Consider the following 21681-nt stretch of genomic DNA (forward strand, 5'->3'; position numbering starts at 1 on the left):
CTACAAATACTTGAGGCTATTTTTGTGATCACGGTAAAAATCAGAGCTATATCTAACCTATGTAAATTGTAGAACGGTGCTTTTGAATATAAGAATATTCATTTTCTTTAGATTAAAAAAGGGAGAAAAGAGACGTTTTTAATTTCATTCCCTTCTTTCTCAGGCTAAAGCATCTTCCTTGGGACATACCTGACTGTTGCTCTACTTGAAATGTGCTTGATAATTTTAAAATATGCAGATCAGCCCGGGGCCTACATTACCTTAGAATCCCCAGTAGAGGCAAGGTTGACTCTATTTACAAAGCGAAAATCAGCACTTATTAAATCAAACCTCCCTTGTACCAGGCAGGGATAATGGTAGTCTCACAGCTCACTGAAAATATGTGTCTTAAATCCCTGCGTACATCATATAGACATTTCCTTGCATGACCTTGTTTCATGTAAACTTGTTTATCTATCTTCCAAGCAGCATAAGGATCCCAGCAAAGCAGTCACTCATGTTTGGTCCTTGGGTAATGCAAAAGCACTAACAAATAAAGCTTTGATTTTCCCAGGTTTGTATGAAAATACATGGACATTGTAAGAATTCAGTATGTCCTATTTAAAGTTGTTCCTGTAATCTATACACAAGTAGTAAATCACTGAATTAACTAAAGGCAAGATGTTCCAGGGAAGATAAAGAGAGTCTTTGATGTACCAATTTCTTTCTTGGTGTAGTGGTTAGAAGCACAGATTTTTGAATCATCGAACCTGGATCCTCAACCTGGCTGTTATTTCTTTTCCAACTGTAGAATCATAAACAAGTGATTTAAGTTTCATGTTTCAGTTTTTCTTGAACTAATATAAAGGGGTAAATAAATATATGTTATATTATAATTATACAGATATGAAGATTGAGTTAATTTTATATTTTACCGTGTTTAGTCCATGCTGTAACACTGTGCCTGTTACTATTATTTTTATACTGTTGCTTTATTTTATTTAAATGTGGGCAAATCAGACAATCCATATTTATGTAATTTAATGAGCTAAATAAAGTTAGTAGCCAATAAAGGTCATGCAGTTAAAACAAACAAACAAACCTAGGTATGAAATCTCTTCTAGGCGCTGAGTGATCCTACAATTGCATAGTATGGCATCTGAATTAGCTATATTTGTGTATAATCTTTAAATATAATTTGATGGAAATATAAAGTGTTGGCATCAAAATACTCAGGAAATTAGAGTCTCATTTATTTGTACACCCAAGTGCCCATCATCTATAATTTATCTTAAAAAAAAACTTTCCTATAAGTGAGAAATTCTGTGTTAATTTTCAGAACTGACAACCAAATGATGAAAAATGGATTTTTGTTACCATTCTCAATAAATCATGGAGAAAAGATATAGTAAGCAGCAATAACTTCACTCTTTTGAGTGCACTTGGGCTAGATCTGTAATCTTGCATAATAAATATCATATCAAATTCTCATAAATTTGATATTGATTACCTATATACATAATATTCTGAAACATCTTAAGAGGTCAAAATAAATAAATACAAATAAGACCACCACTCAATCATATTATATTTTTTAGCAGTTTATAAATTTTCTCTCCTCATGAAATCCCAGCTCAGCTATTACGTAAATGTGTTCGTTACTGATTCCTGACTTCCACTTGTCCACCTAAGCTGTCTGCAAACATGTTTGTGACTCAGTACTAAGTAGATCAGGGGCATGGTTCTATGAGAGCTGGATTTCTCTGGAGGCCATACTCACTGTTAAGTAGGATGAGAAAAATAATCTCCTCTCTTTTCTGTGATACAATGTGTGGAAAGCAGCTACATTTGAATAACAAGCTGTGGTCTTCTCAAACTATGTTCTAGAGTTGGCTCTTTTTGTGGGTTGGCATTTTTTGCCTGATCTCAGATGTTTAGTTTTTCTTTCTTCTTGAGTCCTAGTAACTGTCCCATCCAAGTACTAGAGCCAAGTCCTAGGCACCAGCTGGTTGACTGGGACCCTGACCATCGACATAACCGCTTTCGTAAACTCTTTTCTTCTAGGCCTGGACCTTCCTTTCTGATGTCTATTTTTCCTTTTGTCTTTCTTTTTCTTTTCTTCTTTTTTGGGAACGGATTTGAGAGAGTCTTACCATACAACATTCTCTTCTGTATTAAGACAAAGATGTTGGGAGCTGCTATTCAGTGCTCATCTCTGCAGATCAGCTATTCCTTAATCACTAATTCTGGTCTAGATGAAAATTAGTATCATAGCATTTTTCCAGAGCCGCTTTTTTAAAAGGCCATTTGGTCACAAATCCCATTGCCCCGGGTGTTTTTGCCAAGCCCTACAATGATCAGGTTCCAGTAATTTAATCTCTTCATAGACCTTTTCCATGGAGCCTATTTTGTTTTTCTGATGTTAGGGAAAGAAGGAAGGATGTGACATAAAAGAGACTAAAATATTCAAGTGAAAATACCAGGTGGACAGAATACAGGTGATGGAGTATAACTTTTGTCTCTGTTAGCACAATGAAGCATAGTGAAATTCAAGGACCATTGAACATTTGACTGCTTAGAGAGCAGGAACATTTGCTCTGGAGTCCTCATCCATGGATGTTCATTTGTTCATATGAGGTACATTGCCAAGATTATAGGTATCTCCTGGCTTAAGGCACTTTTATTTCATCTTTTGTGGGCCATTAATGAATAGCAGCACAGCATCAGAGCAATAAAGACAAGACTTGAAACACTGGTCATACTCCTTGAGAAGGAAGAAGGAAGGGGAGAAAAACCCTTGTGTATGGAGAACCTTTATATTTTACAGTTACTACTGAAAACATTTTATATATGACCTTATTTCTTAATTGTAGCGCTCTAAGTACTGTACATATAGAAACTGATGTCTAGAGGAGCTGAATTGTCTAATTTTATGCATTTTCAGTTTTTAAAATTATTCAGGCCTCCTTCGAGAAGTCTCCCCTATTCATGCTTCTTAAAATAGCACCCCTGTCATTCTCTAGTCCTTTATTCTGCTTTCTCTTCTGCACGCACTTACCCCATTGCCAGACTTCATATTATGTATTCATGTGATTATCACTTTATCTTCTACACCTTCCTCCAGTAGTCCATGTCCTTGGTTGGCCACTGAAGCCCTAATTCCTGCTTTGAGCCTGGACAAAGGAGGCTCTCAAAATTATCTACTGAACCACCCTTAATCCAGGATTTATTTTTAACTATTACAATATATTCCTTTTCTATTTAATTTTCTTGTTCACCTCAGCTTCTTAAAGTGCAGGCATTACTTCTTTGATCGTCTTCCTGACTTTCTTTTATTCCTCAATTTACTACCCTCCAGCTACTTTGAAATGATTTATACTAAAACCAATTGGGAAAGAACATCCACAATTACTCCCATTTTGCTATTCAGCACTCATTTTATCTGACTTCGAAGCAGTTGTCACATTTGTCCTTTTCTATCCTTTGTTATTCTGATTTTCTTATATCAAGTTACAAAAATAGATAAAAAATAGAAAAGCAAACATTAAAGGCATCACCAAAGATAACCCTCACCACCACTTTGAAGCAGTCCTTTACCATTTTTTTTTTTACCTGCACAGAATATGCCCTTTGCATATCCTACATTGGTAATTTTGCTAATTCCCAACTTCATGAACTCTCCTTCCTTTCCTGCCCTTATTGCTTTTAGTAGTCTGAAGAAAGGATTTATATCAAAAGAGAAATTCTCCAGAAAACCTTTCACTGTAAAGGATGCACTCAATCCTCCTTCCCCATATTTGGAAAAGTGCTGATCTTCTATACACCCATTAAATTCTGTCAGACATGTCATTTCATATTGAAATATTCTCTCCCCTCCTCGACAGTAAGCCACTTGTAATCAGGAATCAAGATGTTAGGGAACTGTTGACGGAAACTGCCCGCCCTGGTCAGGCACAATAATAACTGCTTGCATTGGTTGTTTCACAACAGGAGATCTCGGTAAGGAACAAGGTGCTGCCACTGAAAACTAAATGGGAGAATTCAAGAGGGGCCAAAAGGAGGGAGGAGATGCCAGCCCATAATATGTCCCGCCAACCTCTCAGAAACCCTCATACTAAAACCCATCGTTGTTGAGATGCGCGCACCACCAGGAAGTACCCTGAGTCAGAGCAAATATGGGCACAAGCAAGATGATTGACCAGAGGCAACCGGGAAAGCTAACCCCATTACCATAAAACCTGAGACAACGAGCCACATGGCAGAGCAGTTCTCCTGGGTTCCCTTACCCTGCTGCTCTCCGCCCGGATGCCCCTTCCCAATAAAGTCTTTTGCTTTGTCCGTATGTGTGTCTCCTCGGACAATTCATTTCAGAGTGTTAGACAAGAGCCCATTCTTGGGCCCTGAAAAGGAGCCCCTTCTGGTAACAAAACTTATTAACCTTCATGGGCTTAATTGCAAGCACAGTGCTTATCAGTGGAAGGTAAGCAATAGATTTTTTTTCTTCACTAATTGTTTTTAAAATTAAAGTCACTTGAAATAATCCAGGATTCTGAAATAATTTCAACAGAGATATTGTTTTGGTAGTGAAAATACAATTTAATATCTGGAGCAAAAGAACCTAAAGACTTTTGGAACTCAGTTTTCAGGTGCACCCCAGCCTTCTAATCCATTACCTCTCTTTTAGAATCATACTAAGGTGTACATGTCCTATTAATGTTCACATATTTATATACCTCTAAAATCACAAGAGTATGATGGTAACTTAGGCACACAGTTATGCGTTTGTTAATTCCAACAATAATTGACTATTGCCAATGTTCCTGTGAGTGTAGGGCTCCCTGATCTAATCTCCCACTAACCTCCTTGTTGTCTGGTAAGATCCAACCACTCTGGTCTTCATTTCTTGATATTCAACTTCTATTCAACATCATTCAACTTCCAACTCAGGGTTTCCCATATTCTGTTCCCTCTGCTTGAAGGACTTTCCCATCTCTTTGTATGGTGAGCCTATTCCATCTTGCAGTGTTTGGATTTAGTATCCCTTCTTGAGCAAGACCTTCCCTTATCCTCTTCCTTGGAACACTTGTGTTCCTCTTTTTAACCAGAACTGAGCCAATACCTTGTATGTATAGAATTGTTTTCTTATGTATCATCTGCCTCCCCTGCATTAATGAAAGGTCATAGGGACAAAAAAAAGTTGTTTTTTTTTTTAAACAATATTCATATGTCTTTTTTCTAAAATAATGTTTGGTGCAAGAGTGTTCTCAATAAATATTTTTAGATAAAAATTTTCTGATTTCACTTGAACAGTTCCTCAGATAATATCAAAGTTTCTCAACCTCACCTCTGATGACATTTTGGGCCAGGTAATTCTTTGTCATGTGAATTGTAGGGATGTTTAGCAGCATCCTTGCTTACACCCAATAGATGCCAGTAGTACCCACCAGTTGAGACAAACAAACATGTCTTAAGACCTTGCTAAATGTCCTTTGGGGGACAAAACTGTTCCTGATTGTGAATGATTGTTATAGACCCACACAATAAATAAGCTAAACAATGAAGGAGGACACGTGGGCTTTCACTTGTCCTTGTCCCCTCCAAATGGTGGAGATTTTTATCTTCCGCAGATGTACCATATTGGGAAATGTAGAATTTGGATCAATCTGTATGAAAGTTTAAGTTTTGACTTTACTTTTATAATATTGAAAAATAATAAATATACAGCAGTACTTGCACAAATCAATATTACTGAGCACATAAATACACTAGTGCCAGCCACTGAGTCAAGCATTTCATATACCTTAAATCAGCGGTCTCCAACCTTTTTGGCACCAGGGACTGGTTTCAAGGAAGACGATTTTTCCACGGATGGGGTCGGGGGGATGGTTGAGGCAGTCATGCGAGCGATGGGGAGCGGTGGGGGGCGGCAAATGAAGCTTTTCTCACTCACCCAATGCTTACCTCTTGCTGTGTGGCCTGGTTCCTAACAGGCTGCGCACTGGTAGGGGGTTGGGGACCCTGCTTTAAATTATTTAGTCTTACCACTCCATGGGGTAGGCACTGCTATCCAGTTTTACTGAAAGGCACTGAAATGGCACCTTTCTACTAAAAGGTCAGTTCAATGGAGCAAGGTGAAAAAGCTACTAAGTGAAGAAGACAGCATTGGGATTCAAGAGGATGACTCCACAGTCTGTCCTGAACTGTCCCATATGGCAGCCACTAGCCAAGCCACTAACCCTCATGCAGCTATTGACTAGAAGTGTCATTAGTCTGACTTGAGCCTTGATGTAACTGGAAAGTACTTAATGAAAGAGGATATTTCAAAGAATTATGGAACAAGAGAATGTAAAACATCTGAATAAGTTTTATATTGATGATATGTTTAAAGGATAATATTGGGTTAAAATATATGATTAAAATAAATGTCTCTCCTGCTTATTTTTTTTTATGGCTGATAGAAAATTTTTTTAATATGGCTGATAGAAATTTTTTTTTAATTTTTTTAATCTGGCTGATAGAAAATTTACAATTACTATTGTGGCACACATTTTTGTTTTGCATATTTCTATTAGGCAGTACTAGTTTGTCTTCTTTATTATTTCCACTCTGAACCTCCTTTACTTCTTCCGTATATTGGGTATAAGGATAATAACAATGAGTCTACACAAGTTAGTTGCAAGTTTCAGTGATATGCTACATATGAAGGTCTTCATAAACTGTGGAACTCCCTCCAAACCTCGGCTATTTAATGAAATGATATGAGAAATTAAAAACTAGTTTTCCGCATGTTAGGTGACTTAGACTATCAAGTAACATTTTAATTGCCACGACTGAGTGTTCCCAACAGTAAGATATGGTTGCAAATGTTCATAGGAGAAAAGATAATTGAGAAAACAAAGATCCATAAATTATGTTTCCATCTATAATTAAACAATATGAGACAAGATACAGGATGCTCTAAAACTTCTCATAATATATTGTGTTGTACATCTGGAGTTGGTCATGGACTTCAAACCACCTCTGCTATTACTTGCAGTTGGCCTTAATGTCTATAATGTTCGTTTTCTCATTTGTAGAATGGAGATCAGAATACTGACCTCAGTGAGTTGTTTTGATAAAATAAAGTAGGTCAGTAAATAACTGATACAGGGTGACATAAAAACGCCATTCAGAAAACATGTTATGCTATTGCTGTTTCTTTTTTTAATTATTACTATTATTATTATGTCAGGCTTGTGTAATATGCCTACCAGATACCAACCACAAATTCTGACTTAACAAAAGAAAATAAAGTAATTAGTGAATGAATTAATAAAGGTGTTACAGTAGAAGAAAAATGATAAAATGAATTTTTATCAGATATTTTCATCTTTCAAATGTCTAGTTTTTCCATTTAATTAGAATCTATTAATTTGCTTATCAAATGCATAATTTTTAAATGGACTGTATTTTGGACACATGTAAGCTAATGGTTCACAAAAGTTCCTGAGAACTTAAACTATAATAATCCTCTTAATGGTCATTTATTACTCATAAAATACTTTTTTCACAAATATTTTTGTTTATTGTGGATTATGTAACCACTTAACAGTTTGTTCTCCTGTATTTGCATGTCCATTCTCCTGGTAACAGGATCATGCTAAGAGGTGGTTAGAAATACATATAAAATGTGAAATTTAAATTGTAGTGCAATGAGGTATGTCTTTAGACCTGTTCTAAAAGAACTATAAAGATTTATTATTGGTTTGCTTTTCCCTGCTGATGCTAAAGGTAACCTGAAGTTGAAACTTGATAATTTGAAAACAGCATAAGCAAACACCCTTCTCAGTGTTTTGGGTCAAACAACACAGTAGCAATCTTGAGGAGCATGTACCTTAAATATCTAATAAAATATCGTAAAAATACATAAGCATATGATTAGTCCACTCAAGAATATTCTTTCTGAATTTTATAATCTTTCCACACATGTGATTTTAAACAATTCAACTAAAATCATGCACTATTAATAATCAAAGTTAGATAAAAATAGTACAAGAAAAGAGGTGAAATGCTTTTAAAGAGTCAAAATAATACAGTGAATTCTTAGACTGTAATTCTTTCTGTGTAATGGTCTTTAGTATAAAGATATAAATATCACAAAAAGCTATTGCTTTTTACACTTTAATACTTTATCACAAAGTTACTTAAGGCAAAAAACAAATAAACTAAAATTGGGGGATCAATTTAGAAGTTAATACACAGCAAATGTTAAAAATTAAAAACACAGATCATACTAAAGCCTGTGTTTTATGCCACATTTCCTAACAACGTGAGATTCCATCTTGAAGTAAAGGGTCTTTTAGATTAGCAGGAAATTGACTGAGTCTTGGCGGTGTCCATTGAGACCCAATATCATCCTCTCTAGCTGCATGTCTACCAAATTTGTATAAGAAAGGAGAATAAATAAATGTAATTATATGGTCAGAAGCTAATGGTTCTTAACCTCTTCTTGACTTATTTTGAGAATTTGAAGGTTTCATTCTAAACCACAAAATAAATCTATAAATAAATCAAAAATACAAAATGTTTTAGTATGACTGCCATTCCAAACACAGATATTACATGCAAGTCTGACACAGTGATATTAAATGGAAGTCTGATTAGTTTGTAAGATTCCCCCTATGTAGTTCTTTCTGGCTAAGTTCTTACAATATGGCAACTTAGTTATTTTATTGAAAAACTTTACCCTTGGGTTAGAATCTTCCTTATTAAATTCTAAGTAGAAATAAACACATTCATTGTAGAAGTATAATTTAGTTTTTATTTTAATAAAACATTTCCTTTGCTGACAGAAATAGTTCTTAGATGATAGAGTATATATATGTATATATATATATATAGAGAGAGAGAGAGAGAGAGACAGTACATATGTAAACTTGCATGTGTATATATATATATATATGGAGTGGTTTTGTGATCATAGATTCCTCTGTCTCTGAATGAACTATGTTTGAAATATTTAACTTCTATCTTTTGATAACAGTGAATTCATCAGCATATACATCTATTTTTTTTCTTCATTTTTGTGGCACAGTTTTGGTCTGTTTTAAATGAAATGATTGACAATTGCTTTTTCTCCTCTTTTCTGTTTTTACTCTAAAGCTTTTGCCCTGCAGAAACACCATTAAAGACAGCTTACTCTGGGGGAAGCGCGGTGGATTGTCATTGACGTCTGTCAGCGTGATGTTGACCGTGGTGGTCCCTGATAAGCCTCCCATCTGGCCACCCATGTCTTTGGCCTGGATTACCACTTGATATTGCTCCCTGTTTTCTCTGTTCATGTTTGGTAAAGCAGTCCTGATGATACCTTGAAGAAAATGGAAAAACTTTTATTATGCTCATTCAAATCTCAATTATTAGTTGATTAAGCTCACAATTGTAAATCCAAAATAGTAGTGATTTTTGAAAGATGAAAATGCTTTTGCTATTAATTTTTATTGTCTAGAAATTGTAAAAATGATTCAATGTAAATATTTGCCGATTTGTGTTGTTTTTCTATTTCCTAAAGAATATCGTATGTGCTGTCTAGTGCCCTAAACCCAGATGCAAAAACATAAAAGCAGGTATATCCCCATTGCTCGCTCGATCATTCAACTCTGAGTTCTTAAATCTTTAACTGTGGCATCATCATTCTTCTGTGAGTATTAATGTTAGGATTTTGTTCTTATTTTCCCACCTTTTTTTTTTTTTTTTTTTTTGCAGTACGCGGGCCTCTCACTGTTGTGGCCCCGTGTCCCCTGCATCGGCAGGCGGACTCTCAACCACTGCGCCACCAGGGAAGCCCTTTATTTATTTATTTATTTTTTACTTATAAATATCATAAAGACTACTAAATGAACAAACACTGATTCATGATTCCTGACCTGTTTCAGGTTCCACAGAGAAATATGGCTGCCCTTGAAGTATGCTGTAAATGACTCTGGCGCTGTTCCCATAGGAAGGGTCATCGGCATCTGTAGCTGTGACTTGCACCACAGAAGTACCTGAAGTATCCAAATTCAGCTTAGTTCTGCACAGTACCAGAAGGAGGAGCAAAAGCACTGGTTTTCATGGAAGACTTCAATGATTTTTGGCTTTAATAATGACCTCTTAAAGAAACATTCATATATAATTTAGATGAAAATAATATATATATAGTGTATTGTAGGTAAACTTTGAATTCAACAACATATTTTATTTAGCCAACAGGTGTATTTTCATGCATACAATAGATAATGCTACAGTGTATCAGATTATAATAAATGCAGACACTTTACAAATGCTCGGGTTTGATATTTAAATTCATTTTCATATAACAGATTTGTTTTGTGTAAAGGGCATATCTAATCACAAAGGAGTAAGTATGCTCTTTTTTCTCTCTCTCCACTAATTAACTATAAAAATAATTAACATCTGTTCTAGAATACGATTTTATGAATAGATTAAATTCTAAATTTAGAAACAATCCAAGATGACCCCAAGTCCCAAGAACTATTAGAAGCTATTTAATAAAGTTCAAAATATATAAAAGGGCTTTATATTAAGGTGATTGCCAAAAGTCCTTGGGATTTAGTGAAGTAAATATTAAATAATAATCTCTGAACCATGCTTTTGAGAACTGCAGTTGGAAATTTTCTATTAAAATTGTTACAAGGAAAAAATGTATCAGAATTGTTTCATCAGTTTATACTTCTCCCACATTTGAGAAATTATCTATTCTACTGAATCCAAATACATTATCTCTAAAAATGTTATTGTTTTTTGATGTTTAATTTTCTGTGATTCTCTATTTAGCAAAAACATGAAATCAATTTTAACTTTCTTTGCCTACAAATACACCCTCCATTTATTTACATCGAAAAAGGAATTCTATTTTCTTGAATGTTATACTTCCAGTTTTTTCACACCTTCTGTCTTACTGCTTCTGCAACCTAACTTTAAATTCTGTATCAGTTTGTGATTAGCTGTTGATTTTCAACTGGTTTATTTGAATAAGAGATTTATATCAGCAGAGTTTTATATATAATGGTTAAATTGAAAGGATGTTTTAAAATATTTAATATGAAGTAATAGAAAATCTAATTAATTCCAATGTTCATAACATCTAGATAATCCAGACAAACTCTTTAGGCAGATTATGACTAGAGTATATATGTAGACTCTAGATTATATTTGTGGTGTTCTAAGTGTACTTATAATATATTTGGAGTCAGGATTTTACACAGCTGTTCTCCAAATCCATGTGACAAAAATTTGCACTTTCATAGTTTTCTACTGAAGGTCAATGGTATTTTCTTGGATTTTTGAAGGAAGTGTCTATTTATTGTACTGTAGAAACTTACAAACCCATAGAAAATTAGAAATGCATTAATCCTTTTTTTTTCCTGACTCGTTCATAATTCAGAAAATTAAACAGGTACTCTTAGCAGGGAATCAAATATGATTTCAAGTAACTGATCATAATATTTTAAGAATTTCTTGATAATTATTTTTTATACTTTTTGAATACCGTCATAAACACTGTAAATGAACTTACCTACAACAGACATTTCGGGAACACTCGCTGTATAAATTTCCTCTGGGAATGTTGGCTCATTGTCATTGATATCATGGATTTTGATCACAAACTCTGACTCCGGTTCTACTGGCCTCAAAGTTCTTCTGTTAATAGCTTGTGCACGTAGAGTATAAAAGGCCTTTTCTTCCCTATCAATTCTTCTTGTGGCATGAATGTCACCTGTTTTTTCATCAATAATGAAAAGAGTACCAGCTCCATCTCCAGACAAAATATATTTGAGGGATCCATCTCCTTTATCTTGGTCTGAATGAAGCTAGGGGGAATAAAAATGAGCATATCCATGATAATGTCTAAAGATACATAATGCAGAAAGAATTCAAAGAAGGTCTCTCAAGTCACATCTTTGAAAAATGGGGTCAGTTATCTTAGTTCTTGAAATGAGAGTTGAATAGGTATGATCACACTCATCTATATACTTTAAACAATAGGACTAGCCTTTTACATATCAGTGTGATTTTTATTCTAAATGGAAAAAAGTTATAAAAATAAACCAAACACAGCTCCTTTCTTTGCTTTGCTTGGTAAATAACCATTTCCGTAGGCAAATAACTCCTGACAAAGACATAAGTCATTTGTCTTGATATGCTGGTGTAAACATTGCTTCTCTCATCTCTTTCTTTGAGTGGAAAATACTTTTACTCTCATATTATGCAAGAAATTTATTTCCTGTAAACTTATTTTTAATTATTGTATTTCTGTTGGGGAATTAGCAATATTTTAAGAACTGTAAGACAGGCAAAGTTGCATGAGACATGGCTTCTATGTTAGAAGCCCTACCCATCATTCTCTGATTCACACGAATGACAACAACTGCCCCAGAAATATTTGTGGGGTTCAGAGCAAGAGTACGAATAGATGTCTATATAATACCTGCCTATATACTTTAAAGTTATAAATCAAATTAATAAACTATAAAATAAAATATGCTCCATCTAGTCTCCTACCTTGTCAAATCTATCTTCTTAACAACTGCAAACAACAAGTTCTGTGTAGAAACAATGCAATGTAGGGCAAGCCTTTTTCTTGCCTCCTTGCTTATGCCCACAACACTAATCTTCCACAATCTAGTCATCATGTCAAAGAGCTTGAAATGCATTCATGTGGATATATCAGCCTAACCCACATCCCATCCCAGTGCTAATGCTTGTCCAGGAGCCCACATGTCATGGGCAAATTCCATCTACAATTGCCCTGTGGTATCTGTGGGGGATTGGTTCCAGGACCCCCGTGGATGCCAAAATCTGAGGATGCTTGAATCCCTTACATAAAATGGTATAGTGCAGTAAGCCCTCAGTATTCATGGGTTCAGCATCCATGGATTCAACCACCCATGGATTGTGCACTATGTTTACCACCTGTGGTTGGTTGAATCTACAGACACTGAGCCCACAGATGTGGAGGGGTGATTGTATATGGTTTTTTAACAGATGCACACTAGGCCAGCCCTCAGGATTAAGGGCACATATAACAGTGGGTAAATCTGGCCGTTGGTAGACTGACTTGGAGAAGAGACTCTCCAGGACCTAGAAGCAAGTTCAAGGATGTTTGGGCAGGAAATAATGGGTCCCAAGTACTTCAAGGATCGTCTGGAAATGGATGTGCAGGTTCCAGATGTGAATATCCCCCTGCCTGTCATGGAATTCATACCCTGAGGGAGAGACTTAGCCATAGGAGGAACAGAGCATGGCTTTGTAAAACACAAGGATTGTAAGTTTTTCTCTAATTGTACCACCACACCAATAATTTTTTTTTAATGCTAAGATCATGTTTCCTTATTTGCAGTAAGAGATTATGCTTTAAAATTTTTATTTTGCTTTTTATCTGATAAGAAATAGAAAAAGAATGTGTAGATTTTCCAAGTTTTGATAAAGCATATATTATAACTTAGATATCATCATGCACATGTTGTCTTTTTAAAATTTGAGGTATAGTTTTACAATATTGTGTTAGTTTCAGGTATACAGCAAAGTGATTTTGTTATATATTCTTTTTTAAAATTCTTTTTCATTATAGGTTATTACAAGATATTGAATATAGTTTCCTGTGCTATACAGTAAACTCTCATTGTTTATGTATTTTATGTACAGTAGTGTGTATCTGTTAACCCCATACTCCTAATTTATCCCTCTTCCTCCTTCCCCTTTGGTAATAAGTTTGTTTTTTATGTCTGTAAGTCTGTTTATGTTTTGTAAATAAGTTCATTTGCAGCATGTTGTATTTTTAATATTCATACAAAATATAGTCATAAATTGGAATAGGCATACTGACCTGTAGCCTAGAAAAATAAAAACGGAGACAATATCCTTCCAGTATGCAAAATATTATAGAGTTAGATATTTATCTAAGTAGATTTGACTTTTGCTCTTTAGATTATTTAAATCAACAAAAATTTTAATCTATTTACCTGTAGAAGTATTACACTGATTATATTCTCTTTTAAGTAGAATTTTGTTTCTTTATTTGAAAATTTCTTTTTCTTTATAGGTGCTTATATCAATGACCTTGGCTGTGAAAACATTTTTATGTGGATATCAAAAATGTTTAACTTAAATAAATATTTAGAAACTAACACACCATTGTAAAGCAATTATACCCCAATAAAGATGTTAAAAAAAAAAAAAAAATATTTAACCCCCTCCCCAATATATTTTATTACTGGTTAGGTAATACAATATATAGGTAATACAATATATTATATACAACTGCTGGGTTTACAAAAGCAGTCTATACTTTTGTTAATGGTTTGTAATAATCAGCATTTAGCCATTAAATTTGGATCAAACTCCATTTTTCTGATTTTTGGATAAATAACTCAGTATTACAGATATAATAGGAAAAAAAACTCCAAATAGATATGTACTTTGGAGAAAAAGATATAGAAGTCAGGTAACAAATAATTTTTTACTGCATTTTTACTTATTCATAAACAACAAAGTAAGGTTGAGAAACAAGAAATATCTGCTTTTAACTAAACAGCTCTCAGAAGTAACATATGACTGTGTTGTCCAGGGAACTACTCTCAAAAAGTCACAAGAAGGGCTTTCCTGGTGGCGCAGTGGTTGAGAGTCCGCCTGCCGATGCAGGGGACACGGGTTCGTGCCCCGGTCCAGGAAGATCCCACATGCCGCGGAGCGGCTGGGCCCGTGAGCCATGGCCGCTGAGCCTGCGCGTTCGGAGCCTGCGCGTCCGGAGCCTGTGCTCCGCAACAGGAGAGGCCACAGCAGTGAGAGGCCTTCAGTCTTATGACTTTTTTTTTTTTGTGTGTGTGGTACGGGGGCCTCTCACCATCGTGGCTTCTCCCGTTGCGGAGCACAGGCTCTGGACGCGCAGGCTCAGCGGCCACTGCTCACGGGCCCAGCCGCTCCGCGGCATGCGGGATCCTCCAGGACCGGGAAACGAACCCGTGTTCCCTGCCTCGGCAGGCGGACTCTCAACCACTGCGCCACGAGGGAAGCCCAAGTTAGAAGCTTTTTAGTCACTGAAATGCACATAGTTGCTGGGAGATTTTCCAATTATATAAATGTACAATAATCTGGCAATTTTCCAAATGACAGATATAAGCATTGCATATTTCTTATTCTGTCTGGGAATCAAAATAGTTCAAGAAAAGATTATTGATATTATCAATCATCTGATCATATAACTTTGTGATTTGTACTAGACAGTTACGATGTTTATTGTCTATTCATTCAACAATTTTAATTGAGAAATATTTATTTACTCTCATAAGAATCAGGTAGCTCTAAAAGTAAATGAATAATTCCATCCTAGTGCTATGGAAGATTCAAACACAGTGTGTAATGGAGTTTCACAGGATAGTCCCTAAGCTAGCCTACAGGAATGAGTGAGGATTTCCTTAAGCATATATCACCTAAGTTACGTGATAAAGAATGAGTAGAGGTTAAAACCTGGGAATTTTTTTTTTGCATTTTACAAATTTTACACCTCATAAAGGACACTGGATGAATATAGAAGGTAGATTCAGAGTGGAGAAGGAAATAAGACAAGATGGGAATCATTAAGACCAGTTCTCTTCTAATCGGTTAGATGTGCAAAAAAAAAAGTTGCTAGTATAGTGATATTTTAATTTTTATAAAGCTCAGTTTTGAAATATGAATCACAGCAGGATTTTTACCTTCACTTATACTACAGAGAGTGAAAATTAAATCTTGTAATTGGACCACATAGAGTGGCAGTTTCCGTTGGATTAGAAAATTGAACGTGATAGTTGGGAATCAAAGCGATGAGGGTTGGAAACTGGACTGTTGGTTTCGTGAGTCGGAAATGAAAAGATTTCTACCTTATAATTAAGAGAAACAAATTAGATCTATGAATTTATGTGTTGCTTTTAAGAAACCAGACATAATAATTTTTTCTTGAACTGTGTGAGAGCCTGCATAAAAGAAAAGAAAAAGCACCTTCTTTGCTTACAGAGGAACACTAACACTAGAATAAAAGGAAAAAAGTGACCATATTTGGGGGCTTGACATTAGTCTATGTTATTGAAATATTATTTAAATAAACACATTTGAGTATTGGACAAGGAAAGAGACTGCAATAGATATGTACTATGAGGCAGCGACATGCATTTCTAGATGTCCTAAGACTTGGGAAGTTGTTTTCTGCCCTAGATTAACCTGATGGGAGACAGAGTTAACTACTAAGGGGTATGATGATGTTGACTTTCTAAAAGTTACAGAAAGAGACCAATGGACAAAGTTATTTAATTATAGTCCTCCACCTAAGCTCCCTCTCTCTTTTTCAAGTTTCTCTTTATTATTGTAATTATTTCTTCTTTTGCATACTCTTCCCTCCTTATTCTGGTATTGTCTCATTCCTTGTGTGTGTGATAAAATTTTATTTTACATTCCAACTCATTTACTAAGCAATGATCAGACAGGGGTTAGTCCTTATAACTGTAGCTTTCCCACTACTCTTCCTTTTTTCATTTGGCTATTAGTTATCAATACTTGGATTTATTAAATATCTAATTAAACAAAATCAGTTGTTTGTGTTATTGAGAAGTGGGATTATGGATCAAGTGCTAAATAACTTAAAGCATCTACTCTGAAATAAAATTTATATTGATTTGACCTTGTGCTGTTTTATTATGTGAGATATTAAGGTTTCTTTAAACATAGAAAAAAATATCAGATTATTGTGGCTTTAGTTCCTCAGTAACCCCTGTTCTCCTGTGTGAAACATTTGGGCCACAAATCCTCAAGAAGAATTTTATGTTAATACTGACCTTTTCTTTCCTTGAAGAAAGCCTATTAAAAATTCACAACCTGCTGTGTTCCTTGTAAATTCACAAGCAGATAAAGGACATGGCAAGGTACATGACAATGAAAACAGAACAACTGGTACTATGCTGTACATTTAAAAGTCATTTTCCTATTATTTAACTTTTAAAATTTAGATGTGGTTAGTTATAACTCATTTGCTTATATTGATTAGTTTAATAATTAAAACTAAACAATCCACTGAATTTAAATAAATATTTTAACAACAAATTATTTAATGAAAGCCTAGTAATTTTAAATGTGGCAGGTTTTTATAACATTTCATGTAAAGCATTAATTTTAATATATTTGTCTAAAACGAAGTTTGTAAGCTAAAAGGAGTCTTGTGGCTTATATAGTCTAAGGCCATCTTTACTTTTAAGAGGAAGAAACTGAGATCCAATCAATTTTTTATCACACAGGAGTTAAATTAAGATTACACTTGAGGATCAGTGCTTTGTTGGTGGAACTTTTACTTCTTAATATCAGTTCATTTTTATTTTTCAGTTTCTCACATTAAGTTTGGAAATACTATAAAAGCAATCAAAGTATTGATCTATGAAGTACAGGGAATTTAAGTAATTTGTTACCAAAAGGATAACTGATAAAAGATTTTATCTTATACTTTCCCCCTTGGCTGGAAGAAAAATGAACAAGTTTTAAAACGTAAAAAAAAATGTATCTATCAATACTGCCAGTAAAAGTCTGATTACTAGTTCAGAGGAATTTATGTTGCTGCGTGAGATTCTTTCTCATTCAGAATACTGATACACTTCTAGATATTGGTCATCATTGGTATTTTGTTTGATCCCCAACACTGGGAAAAGACAGCAGAGAAAATAAGAATTATATTTGTAGAATTATATTAGGATTGTATTTATAATGTTAGACTAGTTCTTTGAGGATACATTTTGATAAATGAATCCAAAGGACTATAAGATACACAATCTGAGTTTAACAATACCTTGTTTGTGTGTGTTCATTAACTTCAGAGTATCAGATATTGTTGAATAGATTTTCTAATGTACAGTGATAATTTTATGCCTGCTGTTCTTTCAAACAGCCAATATAGTCTGTATTTCTTTTTTTAAAAAATCCAGAATATGGCTAATATGCTATGCTATTCTGGTACCATCATCATTAGTATTTTGCTCTAATTGCTCTAGTGAGTAATATAATATCAAATGGAAAATAAGGCATTGAATCAAGTAACGTTAAGTGTGCATCCAATAAAAAAATACCAGTGAAGATGGTCTAGCACCAGAAAACAGCTGAAAGCATGTTAAAGCAAATAAACACAATCTGGTCAGAAATAAATAAGCAGTTACACATTTTGTTGAGACTAGGGGAAAAAAGGGAGAGAGGGGGAGCAAATCTTGAATTGGAGTGTGTGACATTTACACAGTAAGATGGAGCATTATTTTAATATTAATGATATAGAAAAATATACATCAATTTTTATGAATCCCAGTGAAACAATTTTTTCTTCAAAAATAGAAATGGAGAGGAGAAATAAAGCTTATCTATCAATGGAATGGACTGTAAAAACAACTACAGTAATTTTAAAATACCCCATATATATGACTTAGATTAATAAACAATTTTCTGAACAATTTCTTTCTGGGACCAGAAGCAAGTATAGAGGATTAAATGATTGATGGGCAATGTTGTCTGTTTAATTTAGTGTCTGGAAAAAAAAAATCAAGTGGTTTGTTTTCTACATTTGACAGCGTTCTCTGGAGATCTCCCCCAGGAGTACAAACTCCAGGGGGCGTCCAGATTCAAAAGCTAGAGATTCCTCTCCTTCTTTGGTCTTCTGAGGGTGCAGCTTACTGAAAGTTGGCTTTGTGCTTCTGGGCCACACTGACTGATGAGTCCATTCTTGGATCATCCTGCAGTTTGGGGGGGTTTCTTAGACTAAATTAGGAATTACTCAAGACCCTGCAGCAGGTCAGACTTCTTAGCAGAGCATGCTATAAAATTCTAAATTCTATATTCTCTTCAATATACGCAAATCAATCAATGTGATACACCATATTAACAAATTGAAGGAGAAAAACCATATGATCATCTCAATAGATGCAGAGAAAGCTTTTGACAAAATTCAACACCAATTTATGCTAAAAACCCTGGAGAAAGTAGGCATAGACAGAACTTTCCTCAACATAATAAAGGCCATATATGACAAACTCACAGCCAATATCATCCTCAATGGTGAAAAACTGAAAGCATTTACACTAAGATCAGGAACAAGACAAGGTTGCCCACTCTCACCACTCTTATTCAACATAGTTTTGGAAGTTTTAGCCACAGCAATCAGAGAAGAAAAGTAAATAAAAGGAATCCAAATCGGAAAAGAAGAAGTAAAGCTGTCACTGTTTGCAGATGACAACATCTCCTGCTAGGACTGCTGCTAATTCACATCTTACAGTGTCTCAACTCATACATTTCTTTTCTGGTACTGTATAGATACCAAGACTACATTGAAGGCATTTATTTAAGCTTTCCATAAACACAGTTTTATAGGGCATTATCTGCTTCTCGACCATAAATGGTATGCATAATACACAATAGACACATTCTTTCTAATTATGGTATTAGTTTTCCTTTCCAAAGAGAGTTATTGGGGAAATATTTTAGACAAGGTTCATATTCTTTTAGAAGCCTGGCATCTTCCTTCTATAGCTTTGAAGATCACTAAATTATGCAGAGTATTCCTTTGCAGTGTGAAAATGACATTGAACATTTCACACCTTATTTTCCCCACAACTTGAAGTCTTCTTAAGCATCTTAGATTTATAATATGGGAGTATGCGTAAATACATGTCTAAAAATTGTTAAGTAAATGCAAAATATTTAAAATCAAGAGATTCAGTTTTGATTAATAAGGTCTACAGAAATCAGAGAAGAAAAAATAAAGGGTGATTATCTCTTTTTATAGGCTTCACAGGCAGCTGAGAATCTTTCCTTCCTTCTTTTAATCAAGAAAGGTATAATGATAGGAGGTATGAAAGGAATAAGAGGGCTAGGGATATGTATTCACTGAAGGAGTTTATTTAAATAAGCATTTTTTGAATCGGATTGAACTAAACTAAATTGAGGAGGGTAATGAGAATTCTGTGTGCCATTTTAGGACTTAGAAGTTTCGGAGATTTTGCTACAGAGGAAGTATTTGAAGCTGTTGGGTTTCTAAGTCTTATTCATAAAGATGCTTCTATCTTGAAAACTGTAGACTGACAAGTACATAATTGGATGCCCAAAGGAGAAGGACTAAGCAGCTGCCTGCTGTCGCTAGGGGTTATGGTCAAGACGGGGAAAATGAAAAGAGGTTTGGATCTTTATATTTTTGGATTTTTTTAAGACACTGGCTGAAATGGGAATCTGGAAAAGGGCTATGAATGCTACCCACCGCCCCCGCTCCAAATCGTGCGTGTGTGTAAAATACAAAAAGAATGTTAATATGCGGTATCAGGGAGTACAAATATAGCCCTAGACCACTAAATTAAAAACTTCTATTCTAGGTAGATTTTATATGTTTTTCCACATACTCACACACACACATACAAAAGGAATTGAGAAATCAAGGTAGATGTTCTCCTTATGAAAGGGGATTGCTCATTTGGTGGAGAAACATTCATATCTTCATCAAATGAGGAAACTTAGCCCCCAAACATATCTGACAATATCATGCCCCTAAAACTTGTGTCCTTCCCCACTACCTTGATTTATCCACCCTGAAAATTCTTACTCATCGATAAAGATCCTATTTATATCTTATCTCCTATATGAGGCATTTTTTCAAACTCCTTTGTAAGGCTGAATTGACCTCTCTTTCCTTAGTGCCCCAATTATCATGTGCGTCTGTTTGTATGAATGTGTATATAGGTATTATATATATGTATATACATATAAAATTTTATAACCACTTCAAATTTTGAACTATTATTTTCATAAGTCTTTATGGAACTACAAATATATTTTGAGGATGAGAACTGAGTTTTCTATTCTTATGGACTCCTAACATTTCACAGTACATAATAAGGAATTATTTACTTGTAAAACGAAATGGACATCAGAGTCAAATACCACAGACATGAGGAATAAAGAGTTCATTTTGTGCTACTTCTTTGGAAAGAAGTGAAATTCTTCTGAATGGAGTGAAATGGAATTAGAAGTCCATAATGAAAAGTGGGGGTCAGCGTTACTCTACATTGAAAGTATAAATGTACATAAGTAAAATCTTATTCTTCATACTGAAAAAGATTGGGGCTATAAATTAGCTATAAATTCCACTTAACTATGAGATGGTATCAGTGGGATATGATATATACATGGATTACCAGGAGACATATTTACATTTTTCAGTGAAGAGCCAGGGATAGAAATGCAAATCCAAATTTATCTCTAAAACCATATGGTAAGTCATTGTAGACGTCTGTAATTTAATTAAGGGTAGGATAAGGTAGTTAGGTAATAATAGCAGGATGACATTCCCACTGACAACATATAGAACATCCAGCTGAACTACCAAAAAAGAAAAAAATCACATTGCTAAGGCCAAATTGCTATGTAAACAATAGGAACTGAATGGATTAAAACCTGGGAGGAGAGGATTGTTCAGAGGTGAACAGAGGACTTGCAGCTGCATTTTTCCCAGGGGAATTTGCCAGTTCCGAGCTTGGGTTTGGAGGTAAGAACCTGTGATTGTCCCAAGAGCAAGGCATTTCTGGAATACAAGAAGTCAGAAAAGACTTTAGAGTTCACATGGTAGTGGAGTGAAAATACTGGGGAACTGAAGGTCCTCAAATGCATTGCCAGTCTTTC

General features: G+C 34.8%; 1 protein-coding gene across 2 annotated transcripts in view; it reads right to left on the reverse strand.

Moving 5' to 3' along the window:
• Window positions 1–21681, reverse strand: part of LOC112413734 (cadherin-10) — a 121757-nt gene that overhangs the window by 45132 nt on the left and 54944 nt on the right. For both annotated transcript variants that reach the window (XM_024765775.1, XM_024765774.1), the window contains exons 2-4: window positions 11534–11828; window positions 9882–10001; window positions 9158–9325 (exon numbers count right to left, since the gene is read on the reverse strand). In XM_024765775.1, the coding sequence (XP_024621543.1) occupies window positions 9158–9325; window positions 9882–10001; window positions 11534–11828 (583 nt within the window). The remainder of the gene's footprint in view (window positions 1–9157; window positions 9326–9881; window positions 10002–11533; window positions 11829–21681) is intronic.

The sequence above is a fragment of the Neophocaena asiaeorientalis genome, unplaced genomic scaffold, assembly GCF_003031525.2.
Source record: "Neophocaena asiaeorientalis asiaeorientalis breed wild unplaced genomic scaffold, Neophocaena_asiaeorientalis_V1.1 scaffold175, whole genome shotgun sequence".
NCBI lineage: Eukaryota > Metazoa > Chordata > Mammalia > Artiodactyla > Phocoenidae > Neophocaena > Neophocaena asiaeorientalis.